General features: G+C 45.7%; 1 protein-coding gene across 7 annotated transcripts; it reads right to left on the bottom strand.

Annotated features, from left to right (window-relative positions):
* Nucleotides 1-940: 940 nt before the first annotated feature.
* cxxc5a (CXXC finger protein 5a) lies at nt 941-24874 on the bottom strand. Of its 7 annotated transcripts, none has more exons than XM_046316643.1 (4): nt 24775-24861; nt 24596-24653; nt 14692-15700; nt 941-2228 (listed from the first exon to the last, which is right to left on the bottom strand). In XM_046316643.1, exons 3-4 carry the CDS (start codon nt 15097-15099, stop codon nt 2184-2186), a joined length of 453 nt encoding a protein of 150 aa, XP_046172599.1. In that variant the 5' UTR covers nt 15100-15700; nt 24596-24653; nt 24775-24861; the 3' UTR covers nt 941-2183. The 7 variants fall into 7 exon arrangements, with proteins under 7 accessions (XP_046172599.1, XP_046172603.1, XP_046172601.1 ...); XM_046316647.1 differs by having other exon boundaries at nt 24592-24653; nt 24775-24813; XM_046316645.1 differs by lacking the exon at nt 24596-24653 and having other exon boundaries at nt 24775-24874.
* Between the last annotated feature and the right edge of the window lie 1728 nt (nt 24875-26602).

Here is a 26602-nt window from a genome sequence, read left to right as displayed (position 1 = left end):
GGGGGTCTGACTCCTGACCTCCAAAAAGTTTCCCTTTACTCTTAAACAGCCCTCTCCTTTGTGGCTTTGAGGACAACACTGTAATTCAGCAATATTGATTCATTATTCATAGCTTTCTAATTGTGTTTTGTTTTTACATGGGGAGCAGGACATTTGAGGAGGGTGGAGGAAGTGACTCGGAGGATATACAACACATTCCAGATAGATTCCTTTCCTATATTCTCCATTTAGGTGTTGGTTTGGTTTCACTTTAACATTACATTGCCACAGGTATCTGCCAAAATAATGGAAATACTTGAGTACATGAGGAATACAAAGTATATTGAAAGCAGGTGATTCCACACAGGTGTGGTTCCCGAGTTAATTAAGCAATTAACATCCCATCATGCTTAGGTTCATGTAAACAAATTCTGGGCTGGCCATTATTTTGTCTACCATGGCTATAGCCCCATAGAATGACAATGCCCCCATCCACAGGGCACGATTGTATCAGTCACCAGATCTCAACCCAATTGAACACTTATGGGAGATTCTGGAGCAGCACCTCCACAGTGTTTTCCACCACCATCAACAAAACACCAAATCATGGAATTTCTCATGGAAGAATGGTGTTGCATCCCTCCAACACAGTTCCAGACACTTGTAGACTCTACTATGCAAAGGTGCACTGAAGCTGTTCTGGCCCAACGCCCAATTAAGGCACTTTATGTTGGTGTATCCTTTACTTTGGCAGTTACCTGTACATCAACCTACCCATTGCAACAACTCCACACTATCTCTACATAGAACCTTCAAGTACAACACTCTTGCATGAGGAACACCAATTAGGGCTCCCTGGGAAACACTCATCAAAACTTTGGTTCCTACCCTGTCACTACCAGTGTTGTTTGTATTGGTTGCTAGAGCAACAGGAAACATCTGAATGAAACACACCATTTCCTCCTTCTGCTTTAATGATTTGTATTTCTCGCCCAATATTTTTTTTAAATTATAGCATCCAATGATATGAAAAGGGAACAAATTTGAAAGATTTACCGGACATTTTCATACTTCACCCTCTGTTTTAGGGGAAAAAAACATGCAAAGACTAGTAGACAAACATCAGAACTGTAAATGTTTACACAAATACATGCATTCGTTTTTATTCACAAAACCAGTCCAATTTTCTAAATGAATACAAACATCGCTGTTGTTTTTAAAAGATGTAGCTATCAGCAACATAATTTAAAAAAAAATACAAATAAAAAATAAAGATAAATTCATGTTTCAGTGCGTTGAAATGGGTAGACTCAGATCAAGTGCCTCCTAGTGATGTCGCCCTCTGTCCTCCTCATGCCAGACACAGTCGCTAGGGCCACAGGAATGTAAGGCTGCCAGTTTCACTAAATAAAACGCTTGGAAATACAGGCCAGAAAAACACGGTTGGTTGGTTGGTCTGTTGGTTGGGGAGATTCCAGTGAGTTCTCTGGAGGTTAGCATCATCCTGCTAAAGAGTCCCCTAGACTTCTGCCCCAAAGGGTGAGATTTGATTTTTAATTTGAATCAGAAATCTGAATTTTTACATTTTGAAACATTTCCTTTTTCTTTTAAAAGACAACCATTGATCCGTTTCAAACTATATTCTTGCAACAATATAAATCATAAAATAGACAAGGGTTTAGATAAGAACAATGGTGCTAAATTACAATAGTGCCTGCCATTAGCCACTAGTTTTAAAATATAGCCATAAATGTACATTCTCTACACAAGTACTGTATCTTTCCACACGTGAACAACATTAACACCAAACACAGACATGTGTTGATTGTCCACACTCAGTCCATCATTTCTGTTAGGCAATGAACAGTTCCATGTCTGAGCGACAGAAAAGTCCTGCTGGAAACAGGACAAAATGTACCAAAATGGGAACATAGAAAAGGGAATGAATGAAAGTTGCCATAGATTATTTTCTTTATATTTAATTTTTGGTTCAAGGAATAATTAGGTGCATCCATTACTCAGTTGATTATTTTGTATCATTCCTGTTTCGTATTTTTTTTTACATCATTTTATTTGTTGTTTGTTTGTTTTCTTGTCAGCCAGTGTCCATGCCCGATACAATCGAAGCGAGAGTTGGCATTGCACTTGATCGCAGAGCTTTGGGTTTGTGTAGGTAGGGGTTAGAGTGGAGGAGGGTCAGAGTCTTACTGGAACCACCGAAATGCTGCTCCTGTAGGAAGCATCACCTTCTTAGAGGAAAAAAAAGACAAAGAGAGAGAAGAGAGAAGGAGAGGGTTAGTGGACGCAGCTTGGAGAAGATAACACATCCCTAGACCCATTCTAAACAGCAACATCTGCAGTTTCTCTCTCTCTCTCTCTCTCTCTCTCTCTCTCTCTCTCTCTCTCTCTGGACATTCTTCTACCCCAGTCTAATTATTGAATAGATTCAGACAACAACATGCTCATCAAATCTCCACATCAAACACATTAACAGACACCATCACCCTCGCTCCCTGCCCACTCCTCCTCTCTTCTGCTCCACAGTCTCTCTCTTTCTCTCTCTCTCTGTGTCTCTCTGTCCCCCCCCAGGCCAGGCCAGGCAAGCTCTATCATGGAAATCACTGCATCCCACACAGACATATCTCGTACCCTCCCCTCCTCCCTCACCTCGCTCTGGCCGTCAACAGCCATGGCCCTGGCTCCATGCGAAACCTGATATGGCACATTTATTATTTAGTCACCACGCAGTCACGTCCATCTCCCATGACACCACAGCGCTCTCACTGGTGACACTGCTCTCTCTGTTCCTCCCTCACTCTTCTCTCAGAGTGGGATCTCTAGCTCTGATTGCATTGCACTAGGCAGGCACCAAAGCAATGCAGCTGCAGGGGTTGAGTGGTCGCCTGCCAGTCATAAGATAGAGGACCGCTGGGGCTCAAGCTCGGCTCAGCCCTCGGAGCTGCAGCACGGCTGGCGTTCTGAGAAGCACAACTCTACTGCGGCACAGAATCTCACATGTTAGCTCGCACTGCCTGGAAAAAACACTCACACACCCACACAAACACACTCACTTCCTCACACACACTTACACACACACCTACATACACGGAAATACATAAAATAGCACAAGAACAATATACTTAGCACCTTGATAAACCACAAAGCTGATGCTACAGCTAGCTTTGTGTTTTATCAGTCGATGTCAATGTAGTAACTTAAAATAAATCACAGACTACACAAAACAATTCAGAATACGGGGAAAATAGTATTTGAAAAAGAAAAGGAGAGTCGCACACTCTAGGACCTCAGATACAATCATTTTATAACCTACATTTTGACACTCAAGCTGTCTTTATCGGGGTATAGAAAGAGAGAGGGTGAGGAGGAAGAGAGAAAGAGAAAGGGGGAGGAGAGAAAGAGAGATGTGAGAAAGATAGAGGGGGAGGAGAGAAAGAGAGAGGAGGAGGACAGAAAGAGCGAAGGGGAGGACGAGGATAGAAATAAAATAGTATTTAACATAATCAACTTTTCTCTTCTGTCATATCATTTTCACTTTGGAATATTCACAACACTAAAAAAGCAAGGAGGTCAAGGTGGTGCAAGGTGCCATAAGCACCTCACTAATGACCTTTCACCTATGACACTCAGGTACCTAGACACTAAGCTCTAACCTTTTTCATTGTGAACTCACCAGTGACTTATTAAAGGAAAAATAATCTGAGCCAACACCTGTGACCTACATTCTGCATAAACATGATTGTTTGTCAGGTCTGGCTAAGGGCAAATGGGCTCCCAAGGTCACGATCATTTCCAGGGGTCCATTTCAATGTCCAGCATCTCAATCTCCGTTTATTGATTTTACTATGAATATGTTCCTGTTACATTCCTCAATGGACGCTGCATTTAGCCTACATGTCCCCAACCCAGGGGCCTGCTAGCCTTGCTCTAGCACGGTTAGCAGAACATTTCATACTCTGAAATGTGGCTCCAGTATCTAATTTGCTATCTTATTTGTTCTGACATAGTGTGACTCTGTTAGGGACAGCTGATCCAGGACCAGCCCATAGGGGAACATTCTCTTTAGAGCAGAGCATTAGGCTAAATACTCCCATCAATCACTTCCCATTGGACAGCCCCAGGTCCACTGGTAACAAGAACCCTTTCACCTGTGACTGTGATGTCAACTTTCCCCTCCCATCTCAGGTTGGTTAAGAGAGTTAATAACTCCACTGCTGTCTGTCTGTGTCTGTATGTCTGTGTCTGTATTTCAGTATGTCTGTCTGACTGTGCTTGTCTGTCCTACTCCTACTAGTTTCTGTGTCTGCCTGGCAACATGCCTACTGATCAGTATGTCTCTGTGTCAGTCTGCATGCCTGTGTTTTTGTCTGTCTGCATGCCTGCGTGTGTCTGTGTCAGTCTGCATGCCTGTGTGTGTCTCTGTCAGTCTGCATGTCTGTGTGAGAGGGTAACAAACACTCAGTGAAAGCTCTCTGGCTCAGTGTCTGCATGCCTCAAACTGGCCATGCTGTAGTGGGTCGGCTGGATCTGTCCTCTGACCATGATGCCTCAACACAGACAGACAGACAGACAGACAGACAGACAGACAGACAGACAGACAGACAGACAGACAGACAGACAGACAGACAGACAGACAGACAGACAGACAGACAGACAGACAGACAGACAGACAGACAGACAGACAGACAGACAGACAGACAGACAGACAGACAGACAGACAGACAGACAGACAGACAGACAGACAGACAGACAGACAGACAGACAGACAGACAGACAGACAGACAGACAGACAGACAGACAGACAGACAGACAGACAGACAGACAGACAGACAGACAGACAGACAGACAGACAGACAGACAGACAGACAGACAGACAGACAGAACAGGTTTTAACAAATAAACACATATCGACAAAACCAAACAAAGGCCCATAAATAAATCCAATCAGCAGACCAGAGTACAGAAACACACTAGCATTAAAATAAACACATAATCAAACAAATATAAACTCATGTTGACATAAAACCTATACTTCTCTCTCTCACCCACAGAGCAAACACCAACCGTGAGACTGAGACTAGTGGTGAAAACTCAGACATGCACCAGAAAGGAAGTGTATCTCATGGGCTTTATTTATTTCCCTTCAAACGTAGCATTCCAAAAATAAATCCAGACATCTCCAGCCAGCGAGGTGTGAAGTGGCAAAGGCCTCGACACGCTAAGGCCTCAGCACGCTAAGGCCTCGGCACGCTAAGGTCTCGGCAGGATAAGACCCCGTCACGCTAAGGTCTCGGCAGGATAAGACCCCGTCACGCTAAGATCTCGGCAGGATAAGACCCCGTCACGCTAAGGTCTCGGCAGGATAAGACCCCGTCACGCTAAGGCCTCGGCACGCTATGTTCTCGGCACACTAAGACCCCGTCACGCTAAGGTCTCGGCAGGATAAGACCCCGTCACTCTAAGGCCTCGGCACGCTAAGGCCTCGGCAGGCGAATGTCTCGGCAGGCTAAGACCCCGTCACGCTAAGGTCTCGGCAGGCTAAGACCCCGTCACGCTAAGGTCTCGGCAGGCTAAGACCCCGTCACGCTAAGGCCTCGGCAGGCGAATGTCTCGGCAGGCTAAGACCCCGTCACGCTAAGGTCTCGGCAGGCTAAGACCCCGTCACGCTAAGGCCTCGGCAGGATAAGACCCCGTCACGCTAAGGCCTCAGCAGGATAAGACCCCGTCACGCTAAGGCCTCGGCACGCTAAGGCCTCGGCAGGCGAATGTCTCGGCACACTAAGGCCTCGGCAGGCGAATGTCTCAGCACACTAAGGCCTCGGCAGGCTAAGGTCTCGGCAGACTAAGGCCTCGGCAGGCTAAGGTCTCGGCAGGCTAAGGTCTCGGCAGGCTAAGGCCTCGGCAGGCTAAGGTCTCGGCACGCTAAGGCCTCGGCAGGCGAATGTCTCGGCACACTAAGGCCTCGGCAGGCTAAGGTCTCGGCAGGCTAAGGCCTCGGCACACTAAGGCCTCGGCAGGCTAAGGTCTCGGCAGGCTAAGGCCTCGGCAGGCTAAGGTCTCGGCAGGCTAAGGTCTCGGCAGGCTAAGGCCTCGGCAGGCTAAGGTCTCGGCACGCTAAGGCCTCGGCAGGTGAATGTCTCGGCACACTAAGGCCTCGGCAGGCTAAGGTCTCGGCAGGCTAAGGCCTCGGCACACTAAGGTCTCGGCAGGCTAAGGCCTCGGCAGGATAAGACCCCGTCACGCTAAGACCCCGTCACGCTAAGGCCTCGGCAGGATAAGACCCCGTCACGCTAAGACCCCGTCACGCTAAGGCCTCGGCACACTAAGGCCTCGGCACACTAAGGCCTCGGCACACTAAGGTCTCGGCACGCTAAGACCCCTTCACGCTAAGGCCTCGGCACACTAAGGCCTCGGCACACTAATGTCTCGGCACGCTAAGGCCTCGGCACACTAATGTCTCGGCAGGCGAATGTCTCGGCAGGCTAAGACCCCGTCACGCTAAGGCCTCGGCAGGCTAAGACCCCGTCACTCTAAGGTCTCGGCAGGATAAGACCCCGTCACGCTAAGGCCTCGGCAGGCTAAGACCCCGTCACGCTAATGTCTCGGCACGCTAAGACCCCGTCACGCTAAGGCCTCGGCAGGCTAAGACCCCGTCACGCTAAGGTCTCGGCAGGCTATTGCTTGGCACTTCAACACCTCGGCACTCTAACACCTCGTCAGTCTAACGCCTCGGCACGCTAAGGCCTTGGCACGCTAATGCCCCAGCATGCTAAGGCCTCGGCACACTAAGGCCTCGTCAGTCTAACGCAACGGCACTCTAACACCTCGGCACATTAAGGCCTCGGCACGCTAAGGCCTCGGCACGCTAAGGCCTCGGCACGCTAAGGCCTCTGCAGTCTAATGCCTCGGCACGCTAAGGCCTCGACACGCTAAGGCCTCTGCAGTCTAATGCCTCGGCACGCTAAGGCCTCTGCAGTCTAATGCCTCGGCACGCTAAGGCCTCGGCAGTCTAATGCCTCGGCACGCTAAGGCCTTGGCACGCTAAGGCCTCGGCACGCTAAGGCCTCGGCACGCTAAGGCCTCTGCAGTCTAATGCCTCGGCACGCTAAGGCCTCGGCAGTCTAATGCCTCGGCACGCTAAGGCCTTGGCAGTCTAACACCTCGGCACGCTAAGGCCTCGACACGCCACCTCCCCTTACTCTATTCTTACGGCCATCTTTAGGCTGCCATGAGGTTTCCATGGAAACCATCATCAAAGCACAGAGCCGCCGGCCTCTCTTTCTATTCTCACATACACACACCACATCGGACCGCATCAACTTCAAATAATGTACACTAACAATATACACTAACAATATGCACTAACAATATGCACTAACAATATACACTAACAATATACACTAACAATATACACTAACAATATACACTAACAATATACACTAACAATATGCACTAACAATATACACTAACAATATGCACTAACAATATACACTAACAATATACACTAACAATATACACTAACAATATACACTAACAATATGCACTAACAATATACACTAACAATATACACTAACAATATACACTAACAATATACACTAACAATATACACTAACAATATACACTAACAATATACACTAACAATAAACAGACTAACAATTACAAATGTGTCATAAAGGAATCATAAATATGTTATCAGAAGCATTGATTAAAAACAACCAGTTTTTTCCCTGATTTCGGGCGTCTGAAAAGGTTAAAACAAACCAAGCATCAAAATACTTATTGAATCACATGACACATCTTTACAACACAACACACACTCACACACTATAAGCACTATGGCTAAGTGATCTCCCCCCATTAGCATCCCTGTTAGACAGTGGACTGTGTCCACGTGAGATGTGACTCTCTGGGGCTGTTTCTAGATCCCAGCTCAAGCTAACAGCAGATGACAGACTGTGGTATGCTGCTTACGAGCCGGATCGGATGACCATGATCCTCCATTTTGTCCCAGGTGCTGCCCAGGTAACCCTGAACATGTCCTAACCTCAGTGACCAAGAGGGCTGAGGGGGGTTGGGCAAAATGTTTAACCATTTCATAATGCCCCAGTTAACAGAATATAAAACAGAGTAACGTAGATAATGCTATCTGTTCTGTTTACAGTGTGGTAATACTTGATAGGGAAATATGGATTCATAGTACAAGCAATGTTATTTTCTGTAGAGCCTGAAAGAACACCCTCCATCGGCAATATGGATGGCAGTCCTCTCAGACAAGCGCCAATCAATTATAAACGTGAACACACAAATCTGTAAGATCAATGTAGGATACATGGGCATATGTCAGATGTGTTATTGTACACAATCTGTCTTCTGTCATTATTCTCACCTTTGACATGGTGTTATGACATCACTCTGACCTCTTGACCTGTTGCTCAAGGCTGACCCTAACACAGAACGGTTCTAGACAGCATTGGTCTGCTAGTGCGGATGAGGCACACCATTTACCCAATCTGACAGAGAAGTCAGCAGTTCATTTGAAGATAAACTATTCCAAAAGGTAAATGCTGAACAGATGATTATTACATCAAGTCCCGCGCTATGGCCATAATGTTGGTGTGTGACAAAACATAACAACAACAAACAATCTGATTTCATGAGCTGCGTACAATCCTAAAACTCTGTGACATCGATCAATTAGAAACTGAGATTAGTTTGTGTGATTCTTTCTTTTGGTTATGGAGAACGAATGCAGACATCAACTTCATAGTAAAAGGCTGCAGTCATTGTTGTTGATCTGAGGCTGCGAACGACTGTTGGTCGCTGCTACCATGTGAACAGCAGCACACTGTCAATCAATAACATACACTACGTCCTATTACCAGCACACATTCACAAGCATCTGAGTACATCAGTGAACCCTTTCAGAGTAAAGTAGGAATGTTGACAGTGAGACCATGAGTTGACATCTATAAAATGGAATCCTGTCTTGATTACAAAAGTCACAACCAGATAACATGTGGATCAAGCCTTGATTCATCTGTTGTTGCACGTCTGCTTGGAGCGCAACTCTTTATGACCAGATTACACAAACTGATCACCCTCTATCTCATGAACGTGAGTGTTGCAGCATTGCATAGTACATACAGCCATAGGGGGTATTCAGGATGTATTCTACAAACTGTATTTTGGCCAAAATAGTCATAATCACAAGAAAGAATTTAAAATGTGTGATAATTCATTTGTGAACATGCGGACATTGTTAGAGAGCACACATGTCATAATCTGGACGGCATTGTCTACAAGCATAGCTCATATAATGTACGTCTGCGTCCTTACAGGAAGAGCAGGATGCTGAAAGACAGAAGATGGCAGAGCCTAATCATATCAACCTTGTATTTACATCTTAAAAAGCAACAATAAATGAATCTGACCATTTTTGATGTGACGGTCGCGTCCTTTGTATAATTAATGGAGATCAATTGCATCACTCATCTTATTAACGGTAATTCATTATTGCATGAAGTCATCATGACAATTGAGGCTCATATAAATCACCTGATAACATCTATCATGCCATGGCAATATACCAAAATATTGTCATGGATGTTATGTCATTTTGTCATAGCGTGTTTATCACATCTTTATACAGTACTGGCTTTAATTGTCAAATGAAGTGGTTTAAAAACAGAATGTAATATACCACACCTTACAGAGGAAAAGAGTCCTGTGCTACTGAGGTGACCCAGAAGACAAGTTTGGAGGCCATTTAGCCAAACGGGCGTGCCACAGGAGAAAGAGAGAGGGAGAGAGGGGGGCGCCTGTGCCACAATGACACCTGGTGCTGCAGATGACAGCCCCATGGCCAGATGGACCATGCCACACACATACACACACACATTCTGCCACAGCCATCAAATACCCACAAGCACACACAATTACACTATATATACAAATGTATGTGGACACCCCTTCAAACTAGTGGATTCGGCTATTTCAGCCACACCCGTTGCTGACCGGTGTATAAAATCGAGCACACAGCCATGCACTCTCTATAGACAAACATTAGCAGTAGAATAGCCTTAGTGAAGAGCTCAGATTGCCACCTTTCCAACAAGTAAGTGTGTCAAATTTCTGCCCTGCTCGAGCTGCCCCGGTCAACTGTAAGTGTTGTTATTGTGAAGTGGAAACGTCTAGGAGCAACAACGGCTCAGCCGTGAAGTGGTAGGCCACACAAGCTCACAGAACAGGGCCGCCGAGTGCTGAGGAGCGTATTGTGTAAAAATCATCTGTCCTCAGTTCCATTACTCACTACGAGTTCCAAATTTCCTCTGGAAGCAACGTCAGCACAATAACTGTTTCCATGGCCAAGCAGCCGCACATAAGCCTAAGATCACCATGCGCAACGCCAAGCGTCGGCTGGAGTGGTGTAAAGCTTGCCACCATTGGACTCTGGAGCAGTGGAAACGTGTTCTCTGGAGTGATAAATCACACTTCACCGTCTGGCACTCCGACAGACAAATCTGGGTTTGGCAGATGCCAGGAGAACACTACCTGCCCCAATGCATAGTGCCAAATGTAAAGTTTGGTGGAGGAGGAATAATGGTTTGGGGCTGTTTTTCATGGTTTGGGCTAGGCCCCTTAGTTCCAGTGAAGGGGAATCTTAATGCTACAGTATACAATGACTGTCAGGACCCAGTTACGAACCCGGGCCTCCGGAGTCAGAAACAGTCACTTAACCAACTGAGCCACGAATAGTTGGCAGAACCCAGAAGATGAGGCAGACACAGCAGTACTTGAGACGGTGTATTTAATGAAGTAAAAAGTGAAGTTCTTCAGGAAAACATGCAACTCCACAACCTCAAAAGGAATTCCACAAGAACAAAGGTAATCCTCCAAGACAAAAAGGTAAATCCACAAGGTATAAGGAAGGAAGGTATAGCACACAAGGAAGGTAAAGCACAAAAAGCCTCGAAAAATAATACTCAAAAACAAACAAACAAGAACAAAAAAACAGAATTCCACAAGAGAGTCCACCGGGATCAACAAGAGTTCACAGAGAACTAGGGCTGGGTGCTAACATTCAAACACAGAGCGAAGGACTGAGGAAAACAAAGGGTTTAAATACAATCAGGGGAAACGAGGCACAGGTGCAAATAATAATGGGGATAAAGGGAAAACAAAAGGTCAAAAGTCACAATGGGGGCATCTAGTGACCAAAAACCGGAACAACCCTGGCCAAATCCTGACAATGACATTCTAGACGATTCTGTGCTTCCAACCTTGTGGCGTTTGGGGAAGGCCCTTTCCTGTTTCAGCATGATAATGCCCCTGTGCACAAAGTGAGGTCCATACAGAAATGGTTTGTTGAGATTAGTGTGGAAGAACTTGATTGGCCTGCACAGAGCCCTCACCTCAACCCATCAAACATCTTTGGGATGAATTGGAACACCAACTGCGAGTCAGGCCTAATCACCCAACATTAGTGCCCGACCTCTATAATGCTCTTGTGGCTGAATGGAAGAAAGTCCCCGCAGCAATGTTCCAACATCTAGTGGAAAACCTTCCCAGAGGAGTGGAGGCTGTTATAGCAGCAAAGGGGGGACCAGATGTATATTAATGCTCATGACGAACAGGTGTCCACATACTATTGGTCATGTAGTGTATGTTCTACCACACACATTCAACCCATGAAAAACATATACACACAAACAGTATCACGCACTGCCACACTCTGTCAAACACACACCTACAAACACACAAACTCTCAAAATCCTAAACAGCCCATCAGACATTCTCTCTGTCACATCTCTCTCTCTCTTCCTATCTCCTCGTTCCTACTCACGAATACAGACAAGGCAATACTAATTTTGCAACATATGAACACAATCACACACATACATTTGTGTGAACTGCTAAACACGCAACGACCCCCAACTAAAAAAGTCCTTCCATCTGTTTTGTGAGGGGGTAAAATGAGAGCTGTGTATCATGGGTATGGACAGGGGGATGTTCATTCAGGGCATGCGCTGCACTGCGGAGGACCGACTAAAGAGACCCCACGGTGCAATTCTACTCCTCCCCTCCCCACCACCTGTCATTCCCTTGCCCAGCTCAAAGCCCTGCCCTACCAAAAAGTCCCTCCCCACCACCTGTCATTCCCTTGCCCAGCTCAAAGCCCTGCCCTACCCAGAAGCCCCTCCCCACCACCTGTCATTCCCTTGCCCAGCTCAAAGCCCTGCCCTACCCAGAAGCCCCTCCCCACCACCTGTCATTCCCTTGCCCAGCTCAAAGCCCTGCCCTACCAAAAAGCCCCTCCCCACCACCTGTCATTCCCTTGCCCAGCTCAAAGCCCTGCCCTACCCAGAAGCCCCTCCCCACCACCTGTCATTCCCTTGCCCAGCTCAAAGCCCTGCCCTACCCAGAAGCCCCTCCCCACCACCTGTCATTCCCTTGCCCAGCTCAAAGCCCTGCCCTACCAAAAGCCCCTCCCCACCACCTGTCATTCCCTTGCCCAGCTCAAAGCCCTGTCCTACCAAAAAGCCCCTCCCCACCACCTGTCATTCCCTTGCCCAGCTCAAAGCCCTGCCCTACCAAAAGCCCCTCCCCACCACCTGTCATTCCCTTGCCCAGCTCAAAGCCCTGCCCTACCAAAAAGCCCCTCCACACCACCTGTCATTCCCTTGCCCAGCTCAAAGCCCTGCCCTACCAAAAAGCCCCACCACACCACCTGTCATTCCCTTGCCCAGCTCAAAGCCCTGCCCTACCAAAAAGCCCCTCCACACCACCTGTCATTCCCTTGCCCAGCTCAAAGCCCTGCCCTACCAAAAAGCCCCACCACACCACCTGTCATTCCCTTGCCCAGCTCAAAGCCCTGCCCTACCAAAAAGCCCCACCACACCACCTGTCATTCCCTTGCCCAGCTCAAAGCCCTGCCCTACCAAAAAGCCCCTCCACACCACCTGTCATTCCCTTGCCCAGCTCAAAGCCCTGCCCTACCAAAAAGCCCCACCCCACCACCTGTCATTCCCTTGCCCAGCTCAAAGCCCTGCCCTACCAAAAAGCCCCACCACACCACCTGTCATTCCCTTGCCCAGCTCAAAGCCCTGCCCTACCAAAAAGCCCCACCACACCACCTGTCATTCCCTTGCCCAGGTCAAAGCCCTGCCCTACCAAAAAGCCCCTCCACACCACCTGTCATTCCCTTGCCCAGCTCAAAGCCCTGCCCTACCAAAAAGCCCCACCACACTACCTGTCATTCCCTTGCCCAGCTCAAAGCCCTGCCCTACCAAAAAGCCCCACCACACCACCTGTCATTCCCTTGCCCAGCTCAAAGCCCTGCCCTACCAAAAAGCCCCACCACACCACCTGTCATTCCCTTGCCCAGCTCAAAGCCCTGCCCTACCAAAAATCCCCTCCACACCCCTCTACTGAACCCTTCACTTTGGAGCTATATCCACACTGTGCAAAGAAATCAGAACAGTGCCTCACTCCATACATACACGTATAAAGTTGAATTATGTGTTTGCTTAATGTACATTCCAAACACTCTTTCCATCCCTATGCCCCATCCTGCCTGACCCCTCTGTATCCCTCTGTGACACTCTGTGTCCACCTGTGACATTCTGTATCCCTCTGTGTCACTCTGTATCCCTCTGTATCCCTCTGTGTCCCTCTGTGACACTCTGTATCCCTCTGTGTCCCTATGTGTCCCTCTGTATCCCTCTGTATCCCTCTGTGTCCCTCTGTGTCCCTCTGTGACACTCTGTATCCCTCTGTATCCCTCTGTGTCCCTCTGTATCCCTCTGTGACACTCTGTATCCCTCTGTGACACTCTGTATCCCTCTGTGACACTCTGTATCCCTCTGTGTCCCTCTGTATCCCTCTGTGACACTCTGTATCCCTCTGAGACCCTCTGTATCCCTCTGTGTCCCTCTGTGACCTTCTGTCCTTCTTTGTCCCTCTGAGACACTCGGTATCCCTCTGTGTCCCTCTGTGACCTTCTGTCCTTCTTTGTCTCTCTGAGACACTCGGTATCCCTCTGTGTCCCTCTGTACTTCTTTGTCCCTCTGAGACACTCTGTATCCCTCTGTGTCCCTCTGTGACCTTCTGTGACCCTCTGTGTCCCTCTGTGACCCTCTGAATCCCTCTGTGTCTCTGTGACCTTGTGTCCTTCTTTGTCCCTCTGTATCCCTCTGTGAACTTATGTGTTCTTCTGTGACCCTCTGTGTCCCTATGTGACCCTCTGTGACCCTCTGTGACTCTCTGTGACTCTCTGTGACCCTCTGTGACCCTCTGTCACCCTGTGTCCCTCTGTGACTCTCTGTGATTATCTGTGGCCCTCTGTGACCTTCTGTCACCCTGTGTCCCTCTATGTTCCTATGTGACTCTCTGTGACTCTCTGTGACCCTCTGTGGCCCTCTGTGGCCCTCTGTGTCCCTCTATGTTCCTCTGTGACTCTCTGTGATTCTCGGTGGCCCTCTGTGACCCTCTGTCACCCTGTGTCCCTACGTGTCCCTCTATGTTCCTCTGTGACTCTCTGTGACTCTCTGTGACCCTCTGTGGCCCTATGTGACCCTCTGTCACCCTGTGTCCCTCTATGTCCCTCTATGTCCCTCTGTGACTCTCTGTGATTCTCTGTGGCCCTCTGTGAGCCTTTATGACATCTCCAGCTCTGTCTCCTCACTGAACTCTTACCTCCAGAGTGGCAGACGGTTTCTTTTTCAGCTCATCACATTTGCGGAACTTGCAGATCTGGTGGCCCGTTTTGCGGTTCCGGCAGCTGCTGCATGTCTCGCAGTTAATTCGCCGACGGCAGGGCTGGCACATGCCGCAGCGTTTCCGCTTCTTTTTGCCGGAGTTGATGGCGGAGGCCAGCTCGCTCTGCGCCGGGTACTCGGCCAGGCCAGCCATGTGCAGAGCGCTGTCGGCCAGGAACACGCCGGCCGGTGTCATGATAAACAGTCCGGGATTGAACGGGAAGCCGCCTCCCACACCGTACGGGAAGTCCGCAATACCGCCAATGGAGTCCGCAGCAGACGCACCCTCCAAGTCGTTTGCCCCTGAGATTGAATCGCTACCCCCCATCCCCATCCCCATCCCCATCCCCCCGGCAGCAGCATGTGCTCCATCCCAGCCCTCTTTAACAGCACCGCAGCCTGGGCAAAGTGCAGCAAGCCGTTCTGTCCTTCCAGGACCTGCTCCAGGGTCCGGTCCAGCTTGGCTGCCGCCAGCGCTGAGACAGTGGGCTGGGGCTGTGGGGGCGGCTGGGGCTTGGCCGGGTGGCTCTTGGTCTCTCCATTGTGGTGTGCGCGTCCATTAGTGTTGGTGGGGCAGGCGGCTGTGTACTGGGAGAGGGTGCGGGACCTCTTAAGGCTCTTACTCAGAGGCTCACTGATGATGCCACTGCGGTTCCTGCGCTCGATGACAGGGACATCCTCACTGCAGCTGCTTCGCTCTAGGGCCTCGGCTGTCCGGTCTCGGCTTCCCTCCGACCGTCCACTAGACATGTTCCAGTACGTGCGGGGCTGGGGGGGCGGGCGGGAGGGGGAGCCGAGAAGTTCTCACAGTCTGTTCTGAGCCCAGGTGAGGTGGCGCCTCCCCGCTGTGGACGAATCGGACAGCCAATCACAGGCAGGCCTTAGAGCCCTTGTGCTCTGTCTAAACTTCAGCCCTCATCCACATCCTTCCACTGTCAACCTACAAACTGGCACAGGGAGAGAGAAGGGTCCTTCAATAACAGGCTCAGTGTTGGACCTAGACAGCATCTTAGTAAACAACAGACTCCGTTACATTAGACAGCTACTCTGCCATTCAGTTATGTTACCTGTTTATTAGATTGAACACAGCTAAAAAGCCAATGAGGCAGCTCCGTCAGATAGTATGTATCCCAAACATCCCATAACCACTAATAGCCGGGAAAGATGAGTCCACTTACACAACTTAAAGTTCATCAAGCCCCCCAGCTACAATACACAATAAGACAAATAAGAATATTCAGAACATAGCAAAACATGAAAATACTAAATGACAGTGACAGGAGAGAAAAGGCACTTCTATGTATTCTAAATCCCACCCGATAGGGTTGAATGTAGCCATAGAAGAAAACCAAGAGACGCTGGCCTGTGGATGGTCACACTTTGCATTAAAGGGATTTGAAACAATCATTCCCACACGCTACACACTGACAAAATTAAAATCCATTTCACATGAATTAAGAATTCAGACCATGAACAATTCCCATTTTGACATCACTTTCTCCTAATAACAGAAACTTTGTCTTAGTCTTATTGGTGGTGAATCTGCTGGTAAACCTCTTGGTTTTAAAGGATATACGGAAATCAAATCAAATCATATTAAGCAGATGTTATTGCAGGGGGAGTTTAAATGCTTGTGTTCCTAGCTCCAACAGTGCAATAGTATCTAACAATTCACAACAATACACACAAATATAAAAGTAAATGTTAAACATTTATTTAACTGATTAGGCGTTGACCTAATTTGCATAATATATTATCTTATATGCATCAGATATTTGAAGAAAAAACACACAAACAGCTATACACAAAGATATATTTTTTTTTTTAAACAAACAGGTTGCCCACTTACAACACAGTAAGTACGTTGTTTATCATTCTTGATGACATCATCAACCCTCCAACCACAAAACATATAGAGAAGATTGTAATGTAGTATTTATATAACTCATCATCATTATGCCTTGTGGATGCCCTACATTTCTGTCCGATTAGCTATATTCACATGTAATGGCATAGCCTATGATAATCAATAATGTTGTACTCAAAAAGAAAATATGCTCAGATACACTAAAAGTATGTGGACACCTGCTCGTTGAACAACTCATGCCAAAATCATGAGCTATTACAGCCTCCACTCTTCTAGGAAAGCTTTTCACTAGATGTTGGAACATTGCTGCAGTGACTTGTTTCCACAAGATCAAAAGTGAGATCGGGCACTGATGTTGGGCTCGCAGTCGGCGTTCCAATTCATCCCAAAGGCGTTTGGTGGGGTGGAGGTCAGGGCTCTGTGCAGGCCAATCAAGTTCTTCCACACCAATCTCGACAAATCATTGAATTGTCTAGAATGTAATTCTATGGTGTAGCGTTAAGATTTCCCTTCACTGGAACTAAGGTTCCGAACCATGAAAAACAGCCCCAGACCATTATTCCTTTACAATTGGCACTATGAATTGGGGCAGGTAGTGTTCTCCTGGCATCCACCAAACCCAGATTTGTCCGTCGGACTGCCAGATGGTGAAGCCTGATTAATCACTCCAGAGAACGTGTTTCCACTGCTCCAGAGTCAAAGAACGTGTTTCCACTGCTCCAGAGTCAAATGACGAGGTTTACACCACTCCAGCCAAAGCTTGGCATTTTGCATGGTGATCTTAAGCTCGTGTGCGGCTGCTCCGCAATCGAAATCCATTTCCTGATGTTCCCGACGAAAAGTTATTGTGCTGAAGCTGCTTCCAGAGGCAGTTTGGAACTGACTGAGCTCTTCAGTATGGGCCATTCTACTGCCAATATTTGTCTATGGAGACTGCATGGCTGTGTGCTTGATTTTATACACCTGTCAGGAACGGGTGTGGCTAAAATAACCAAATCCACACATTTGAATGTAGAGCAGTTGAAGAGTGTCATAGAAGGTATGATTGGTTGATATTTCATCTCCTTAGTGAAAAGTGGGCCCCCTTTCTGATTTTCTCTATTTTTGCATATATTTTTTTTCAGTGAATGTTATCAGATCTTCAACCAAAACCTAATATTAGATAAAGGGAACCTGAGTTTTCAAATAATAAAAAAAATGATGCAGTTGAAGTCGGAAGTTTACATACACCTTAGCCAAATACATTTAAACTCAGTTTTTCACAATTCCTGACATTTAATCGTAGTAAAAATTCCCTGTCTTATGTCAGTTAGGATCACCACTTTATTTTAAGAATGTGAAATGTCAGAATAATAGTAGAGAGAATTATTTATTTCAGCTTTTATTTCTTTCATCACATTCCCAGTGGATGAGAAGTTTACATACACTCAATTAGTATTTGGTAGCATTGCCTTTAAATTGTTTAACTTGGGTCAAACATTTCGGGTAGCCTTCCACAAGCTTCCCACTATAAGTTGGGTGAATTTTGGACCATTCCTCCTGACAGAGCTGGTGTAACTGAGTCAGGTTTGTAGGCCTCCTTGCACGCACTCGTTTTTTAAGTTCTGCCAACAATTTTTCTATAGGATTGAGGTCAGGGCTTTGTGATGGCCACTCCAGTACCTTGACTTTGTTGTCCTTAAGCCATTTTGCCACAACTTTGGAAGTATGCTTGGGGTCATTGTCCATTTGGAATACCCAATTTCAACCAAGCTTAAACTTCCTGACATATGTCTTGAGATGTTGCTTCAATAAATCCACATAATTTTCCTGCTTCATGATGCCATCTATTTTCTGAAGTGCACCAGTCCCTCCTGCAGCAAAGCACCCCCACAACATGATGCTGTCATCCCCCGTGCTTCACGGTTGGGATGGTGTTCTTCGGCTTGCAAGCCTCCCCTTTTTCCTCCAAACTTAACAATGGCCATTATGGTCTAACAGTTTTATTTTTGTTTCATCAGACCAGAGGATATTTCTTTAAAAAGTACAATCTTTGTCCCCATGTGCAGTTGCAAACCGTAGTCTGGCTTTTTTATGGAGGTTTTGGAGCAGTGGCTTCTTCCTTGCTGAGCTGCCTTTCAGGTTATGTCGATATACTGTAGGACTCGTTTAACTGTGGATATAGATAATTTTGTACCTGTTTCCTCCAGCATCTTCACAAGGTCCTTTGCTGTTATTCTGGGATTGATTTGCACTTTTCGCACCAAAGTACAATCATCTCTAGGAGACAGAATGCGTCTCCTTCCTGGGCGGTATGACGGCTGCGTGTTCCCATGGGGTTTAAACTTGCGTACTATGGTTTGTACAGATGCAGGTGGTACCTTCAGGCATTTGAAAATTGCTCCCAAGTATGAACCAGACTTGTGGAGGTCTACAACTGTTTTTCTGAGGTCTTGGCTGATTTATTTTGATTTCCCATGATGTCAAGCAAAGAGGCACTGAGTTTGAAGCTAGGCCTTGAAATATATCCACAGGCACACCTCCAATAGACTCAAATGTTGTCAATTAGCCTATCAGAAGCGTCTAAAGCCGTGACATCATTTTCTGGAATTTTCCAAGTTGTTTAAAGGCACAGTCAACTCAGTGTATGTAAACTTCTGACCCACTGGATTTGTGATACAAGTGAAATAATTTGTCTGTAAACAATTGTTGGAAAAATGACTTGTTTCATACACAAAGTAGACGTCCTAACCGACTTGCCAAAACTATAGTTTGTTAACAAAACATTTGTGTAATGGTTGAAAAACAAGTTAGCGAGCGACATTTTCAGATATTATACGTTTCTGATTTATTCAGAAAGTGATTTTTATTGTGACTTAAAGTGTACTGTTAGCTAGCTAGCTAATGTTAGCCGGCTGGCTGTATGATCTGTGTAGAAATATTATTCGTATCTCAGATCCATTTGTATTGCTAGTTATAGCCTAATGTTAGCTAGCTAACTAACAATGAACCTAGTTGGTTAGCTTTAGCTACCTGTATATTCATGAAGGGTAGTAACGTTATGAGTTGTGATTATGGTTCATTTTTTAGCTAGCTTTCTAGCTACATGTCTAAAAAAAAGACCTACTGTATCCTGTGCACGTGACAAAAAAACTAGATTTTATTTGATATAGTGTGTATTTACCAGAGACGGTAATGTGAAGGAAAACATGACCTGCACCAAAGTCAAATTACAATATAACGTTAGGCCAATGAGACAGTGTCCAAGTTACAAAATTCTCCGGAAGAATGCCCTGCTTTTATTTCATCACACAACCATAACCTACTTTCTGTAATTAGCTTGCCATTAACTTGTATATAATTATCTTCTTGTGAGTTTATTTTCCTGTAATAATGAAAACAAATTAGCTAAAGTGAAGACGATGTCAGCTATATGATATGGTCATTACTTGAACTGGCTAGCCAGCTAACTTAACGTTAGCTAGCTAGCTAACCATCTAGAAACTAACCAAAACATTGTTTAGAAAGTTGCTTTTAGTTGCCTAGTTTGCTATATTCACATATACTAAATTCACTTTTAAACGGATGGGTTTGTTGGTGTTAAAATACACCAGTTATGCTATTTTGGACCACCATGCTGCTGATGTCATGCAGCCAGTCATTTTTGTGTCTATACTTTTAAATAACGACAATGACAACTTTGATGTCAGACCACAATAGAATGTTCAAGATATCACTGCGACAACTGTACACGACATGTCGATCGACGTAGAATGAACCAGCCTTTAGTCTTGACATCTTTGGTTGTTTGGTATCCTACCGTACCCACTCTTGTTTAACACATGACCTCAAATGTGATTACTTAAAGAGATGGGTGGGGCTAAGGCTGAAAAGGGTGTGAACGATGGTGAATGGGTGTAGCCAAAAAAGAGCTCTCCAATAGGTGCACCAAAAAATTCAAGGGACATTTTTTCAAAAGTGCTGTTACAAGTTTATCAACTTTCAAAGCAGATTTACTTTCCCAACTTCCTCAACTGTAGTGTATGATATACCACTTTCTAGCTCAAAGTTGATATTTTTATCCAATGTGAAAAACGCAATTTCAAATGTTGCTACATAAGACTGAATCGAGCCGGTCGGTAACAAATACGCAAAAGTAGAGAAAATGAGAAAGGGGGCAAATACTTTTCCACAGCCCCGAATATTCATGTCTCCTTCCTTGAAGATTTGTTGCCAGAAGTTCACTGTTCTAGACTCCGTGCATCTCAAATGGTAGATGGAGCTTGTTGTGCGTTCATTTCCTGTTGGGGGCCAGTATAGAAGAAAAGTAGGAAAAAATGTATGCACTCACTACTGTAAGCCGCTCTAGATAAGAGCATCTGCTAAATGACTCAAATGTAAATGTGACTAAACATAATTGATCACGTCTGTCAATTCAACTAGATATCAGCACTTACTGTAGTGTTGGTTGGCTCTTTAAAATGTTCCTTGACAGTCCCTCTGGGGAAATATCCTGTTATTCACTATGAGCCCATTTAATGTCCACAATCCAATTGAAAAATAACACACTTATTGGGTGAGTATTTTTTTACATTCATAACTTAAAATGGACTCAAATGAATTTGACTCCAATGCTTTATTCAGAGTGTGTACTGAATAAACTGAAACATCCCAATGACCAGCCTCCTAGGAAGAGACACTATTCTACTATTCCACTGACCTGTCCCCACTCACAAACAGGCACATCCCTGAGAAAAGCTGAAGAAATGGCCGGGCCAGTCCTTATAAGGGAAACAAAGGGAAGGGGTGGGGGAGAGCATTGGGGGGGGGGGGGGTGCAGCATGTGGAAATTGGAAGGCCAGAATTAGTGGGAGGTAAAGCTTCAAAGGCAGGAGCACAGCCCCCGCATTCTCACCAGCTCAGGGGTCCGTGGCGCCACGGACCCCTGAGCCAGCCCCTCAGCCCCTCAGCTCCTCACTCTCCTGCTTCGAGTCTGACTAGGGCTCTGCTCTATCTCTCTCACACTGCTGCAGGGCCACCCGCCTGCTACACTGTCATATACAGTATGTCTGTGTGTCTCTTTCTTCCTGGTGTCCTAGTCTCACTTCATCAAACTCAGAGTGTCTCTCTGTCTGACCCATATCCCTCACACTCTCTCCATCTCCATCAAACATGAACATGTCATTCATAGTCTATCTTTTCCCACCATCTCAGTCCCTCTTTCACAGTCTACCATTCCTCTTCCAATGCCAATGACTCTATAGCAGCCTACGTCCCTCCTCCATGTCATTCACAGTCTCTCCCTTCATGTTTTCACCCTCTCTTAGTATCACTCTCACTCTGTTCCTCCTCCATGTCATTCACACGCTCCCTATGCATTTAAATGCCAGTGGTCTAACGCACTGCATCTCAGTGTTAGAGGCATCACTACAGACCCGGGTTCGATCCCGGGCTGTATCCCAACCTGCCGTGATCGGGAGTCCCATAGGGACCGGGAGTCCCAATTGGCCAAACATCGTCCGGGTTAGGGGAGGGTTTAGCCGTCATTGTAAAATAACAATTTGTTCTTAACTGACTTGCTACATTTTATTTTATTTAAAAGATCTTCCAAACCTGTAGACTTACAGTCTCTCTTCTCTGTCACTCAACAGTCCCCCAGTTTCTGTAACCAATCAGTGTATTCTCTCTGAATAGAAATATCCCAAATTCTGCTACTGCTAAGATGATGATGGTGGTGGTAATGATTAGAAGGGAAACAATGATTGCATAACGAGGAACAGGTTGGTTATATTACTGGGAAAAGGTTATGTGTATCCATTGTTATATGAGAAAAAGAAATGTGCCAATGTCTTACCTATTAAAGACATACAGTGTTGTTTGTGTAGACATTGTTGTTGTTTACATCTTCCTCAATGACGTCATCACCATCATGCCAGTAGCAGCCTAAGGATCTGTAAAGACTGTCTATACTTTCTGCAGTTATGACTTCTACCACAGCTCCTTTTGTATCACCCAACGAGTCTACTTCTCCTGGTAGCATCACAAATAGGACTGCCACTATCAAACATAATAACACTTTCCCACTATGCTTTCACCGAAGCACCCACTCGCCCCCCCTTATATAGGTCTACTCTACATTGATTACGTCAGTGGGAGCTGCTGGAGACATGGCTCGTGCTTCCTCCCTGGAGCTCAGAGCGCGGCGGTAATTGGCCCCTCTCGGCTGAATAACCATCCCGAACAGTCTGACCATACAGCCTCCCCAAGGCCAACGAGAAGGGGTACTGTATGGAATCTATAAGCAAAATGGACATACCCACTAAAAGAACTCAAACATCTTTGGCATATTCAAGATTTTTACAAGTCACACTCAAGTTATGATATAGGCCTAAGACTCATTTAGATGTTTAGAACATAGCATAATATTCTTCTAAATATTTTTTGTATTCATAAATAATTAATTAGGCCTATACAAAAAAGCCTGACTGTAAATATATGCAAGTTTAAAAAGTAGGCTAGATAATACTGTCAATATGGCACTTTTCAAATAATGTATGTATTCATAAATAAATAGGCCTAGTCATGTTTGTCATCAATCGTGAAACCAAAACATCTGACAACAAGCCAAAAAGTGTAATATTTTATGGGACGTTGCCAGATAGCTCGGCTTTAGGCTTCTTATTAGTTCAGGTAATGCAGAGCTAAATGCAACACTTCCCTCCAGACCGCGGTCACGCAGACACTCACACATATCTTCCTAGCCCCCTCTCTCAAACACCCCCTCCCTGCTCTGACTCACACACGAGCAGTCACGCACTCACGTCACACTCACTCAGACACACACACACACACACACACACACAGTCAGTCACATTTGTGCACGAGACCCATTGAAGTTTATAAGGACCCGAATTAAATATCCCACAACCTGCTGCGCCTTTCTGTTTCTTTTCCATTCCCGAGTTAAAATAGTCCAAATTGTATGCATGCCACTGTGTGTTAAATCGTGACTAATTTGAAAGAACATGAAGCCCATACGAGCGCCACTGCCGGTGGCGGATTGAGGCAGTACCAGGGGGTCGCGATAAATCCCGGCTTGCAACTGCTATGTCACGGGGACATCGCGCGCAGGAGACTGGCTGGTCGTCGCATGCGGAACAATGAAGAACAAACATGTTCCTCTACAATAAAATCACTCTGAGAACAACTGGCATACTGTTCTTATGATACGTATTGGCTATGCACGAACTAAATCATAAACAAATTAAACAATATTGCTCTTTTTCATCCATTATGCATTTTCACAAAAACATTTGTTGATGATTAAAGAGAACACTGCAGAAAACAAAGTTCAATTTCGATTTATCTCCACGTAAAGAGATGCCTCATCGCCACCTGTTATTAAAAGCATAACATTCATAAACATAATCAAGATCCAATGCAAAGTGCCATAATTTCAATGGCAAATATTTACGGAGAGCGTCAAGTTTCTTGGAGCGCACGTCATTAACAGATGATTCACAGTTTCAATGTTCACCCCTTAAAATCTTTGAATGAAAGAACCGCTCTCCACAATATCTAGAAACATTGTCTGCATTGACAACATTATCCGAGGAAAATTAGCAAATGAGAATGGCAGAGCCAAATGACCATTATGGCCATTCTAACCCAATAACAGTGTGTGCATCATTTCACATGCGTCTGAGAGCCGAGAATCCTAATTGTATCTAATATTAAAGCACAAAAATACCTTTTGTCTAGACTCAATGATCTGAAACCACGGTCTCTGCGGTGTCAGCGTATGGTCTGCACCAGCACGTTTGAGGGTATAGATAGAAGAACCATTCTCCCATTCCCCTAGTTAACTTGATCGTTAGGAAGATGACATCCCAACTTTCAGCAGACTTCTACAAAGTATGATCCCCCCCCCCTCCCTCCCTCTTATGTAGCCTATCTGCATATTTGCAAACACGGGCCCTTTTTTATTCGCACCTACCAAACCAGAACGAAGAGGAGGGGAGGGCTCCCACTGTCCAAGCGGTCCGTCTCCAAGCCTACCGTAGAGATTGATGTCAAAAAAGAAAGAAAGACAACCTTACACTAAACTGAATTAATATAGTCCTCGCCTGTATAGAACAAGAGAGAAATTGAATAATACATTATTGTAAAACGTACTTTCTCGGAAGCTGAGCGTGTGGGCTCTCCAACCTTTCGATTCTCGCAATCCCACCTCTACATCCCCGCTCGCGGAGAAGAACATGCAAACACATTTCATAGATTTTTGGAGCTTCGCGGAAAAACCGAAATGGATTTTTCAGCGTAGAGACAGATAGGCTAATAATATATCGTCAAAACCTTTTAAAATACAGAGATGTATTGCCCTCCTCGACGCTTTTAGGTTCTCGACTTTGAATATTCAAGGGTCGCGTGATGAAGCACATGTTTGTTATTAAAGCTTTACATGATTATGCCTCTGAGATGCATCTTACTAGTTGTTGTGTAATCAGTGCATATGCACAATATGATTTTCTCTCTGTATGAGCGCAAGTTGCTATTTCGACATACCACTTTAAGACTAAACTTTCCTTCAACACATTCATGTTGACTGATAACTTTAGCGGTCCAAAACTATGGAAACATACCCAAATGTGAATATTGAACATGTTGAAAGCTAATGTTTTTTCAAGGGCTACATTATTTGATTTTCATTGATGAACATAGACTAAGCCTACATTGGTGTGACTAACATACAACACATGAGCAAAAGTACGTGGACACGTGTTGGTCGAATGTCTAAATTACTTCTATGCTCGCTTTGAGGCAAGTAACACTGAAACATGCATGAGAGCATCAGCTGTCACGGATGGGCCAGACAGATTACCAGGAAGTGTACTTCGAGCATGGGCTGACCAACTGGCAAGTGTCTTCACTGACATTTTAAACCTCTCCCCGTTGGAGTCTGTAATACCAACACGTTTCAAGCAGACCACCACAGTCCCTGTGCCCAAGAACACTAACGTGACTAAATGACGACCGAACCGTAGCACTCACGTCTGTAGCCAAGAAATGCTTTGAAAGGCTGGTCATGGGTCACATCAACACCATTTTCCCAGAAACCGTAGACCCACTCCAATTTGCATAACGCCCCAACAGATCCACAGATGATGCCATCTCTATTGTACTCAACACTGCCCTTTCCCACCTGGACAAAAGGAACACCTATGTGAGAATTTTATTAATTGACTACAGATCAGCATTCAACACCATAGTGCCCTCAAAGCTCATCACTGATCTTAGGATCCTGGGACTAAACACCTCCCTCTGCAACTGGATCCTGGACTTACTGACCGGCCGCCCCCAGGTTGTAAGGGTAGGTAACAACACATCCGCCACTCTGATCCTCACTACGGGGGCCCCTCAGGGGTGCATGCTGAGTCCCCTCCTGTACTCCCTATTCACTCATGACTGCACAGCCAGGAACGACTCCAACACCATCATTAAGTTTGCTGATACCAGGCGGTATCAGAGGATGGCCCTAAAAATAGTCAAAGACTCCAGCCACCCAAGTCATAGACTGTTCTCTCTGCTACTGCATGGCAAGCGGTACCAGAGTGCCAAGTCTAGGTCCAAGAGGCTTCTAAACAGCTTCTACCCCCAAGCCATAAGACTCCTGAACATGTCATCAAATGGCTACCCAGACTATTTGCATTCCCCGCCTCCCTCACCCCCCTCTTTTACACTGCTGCTACTCTCTGTTAATATCACTTTAATAACTCTACCTACATGTACATATTACCTCAAAAACCTTGACTAACCGGTACCCCCCGCACATTAACTCTGTACCTGCTATTGTTATTTTACTGTTGCTCTTTAATTATTTGTTACTTTAAAAATAAAAAATTGGTAATTTTCTTAAAACTGCATTGTTGGTTGAGGGCTTGTAAGTAAGCATTTCACTGTAAGTTGTACATCTGTTGTATTTGACTTATGTGACAAATAACAT

This window comes from Oncorhynchus gorbuscha, linkage group LG20, assembly GCF_021184085.1.
Source record: "Oncorhynchus gorbuscha isolate QuinsamMale2020 ecotype Even-year linkage group LG20, OgorEven_v1.0, whole genome shotgun sequence".
NCBI lineage: Eukaryota > Metazoa > Chordata > Actinopteri > Salmoniformes > Salmonidae > Oncorhynchus > Oncorhynchus gorbuscha.
Note: the sequence above shows the minus strand (reverse complement) of the source record. Positions and strands in the feature narration are given on the sequence as shown.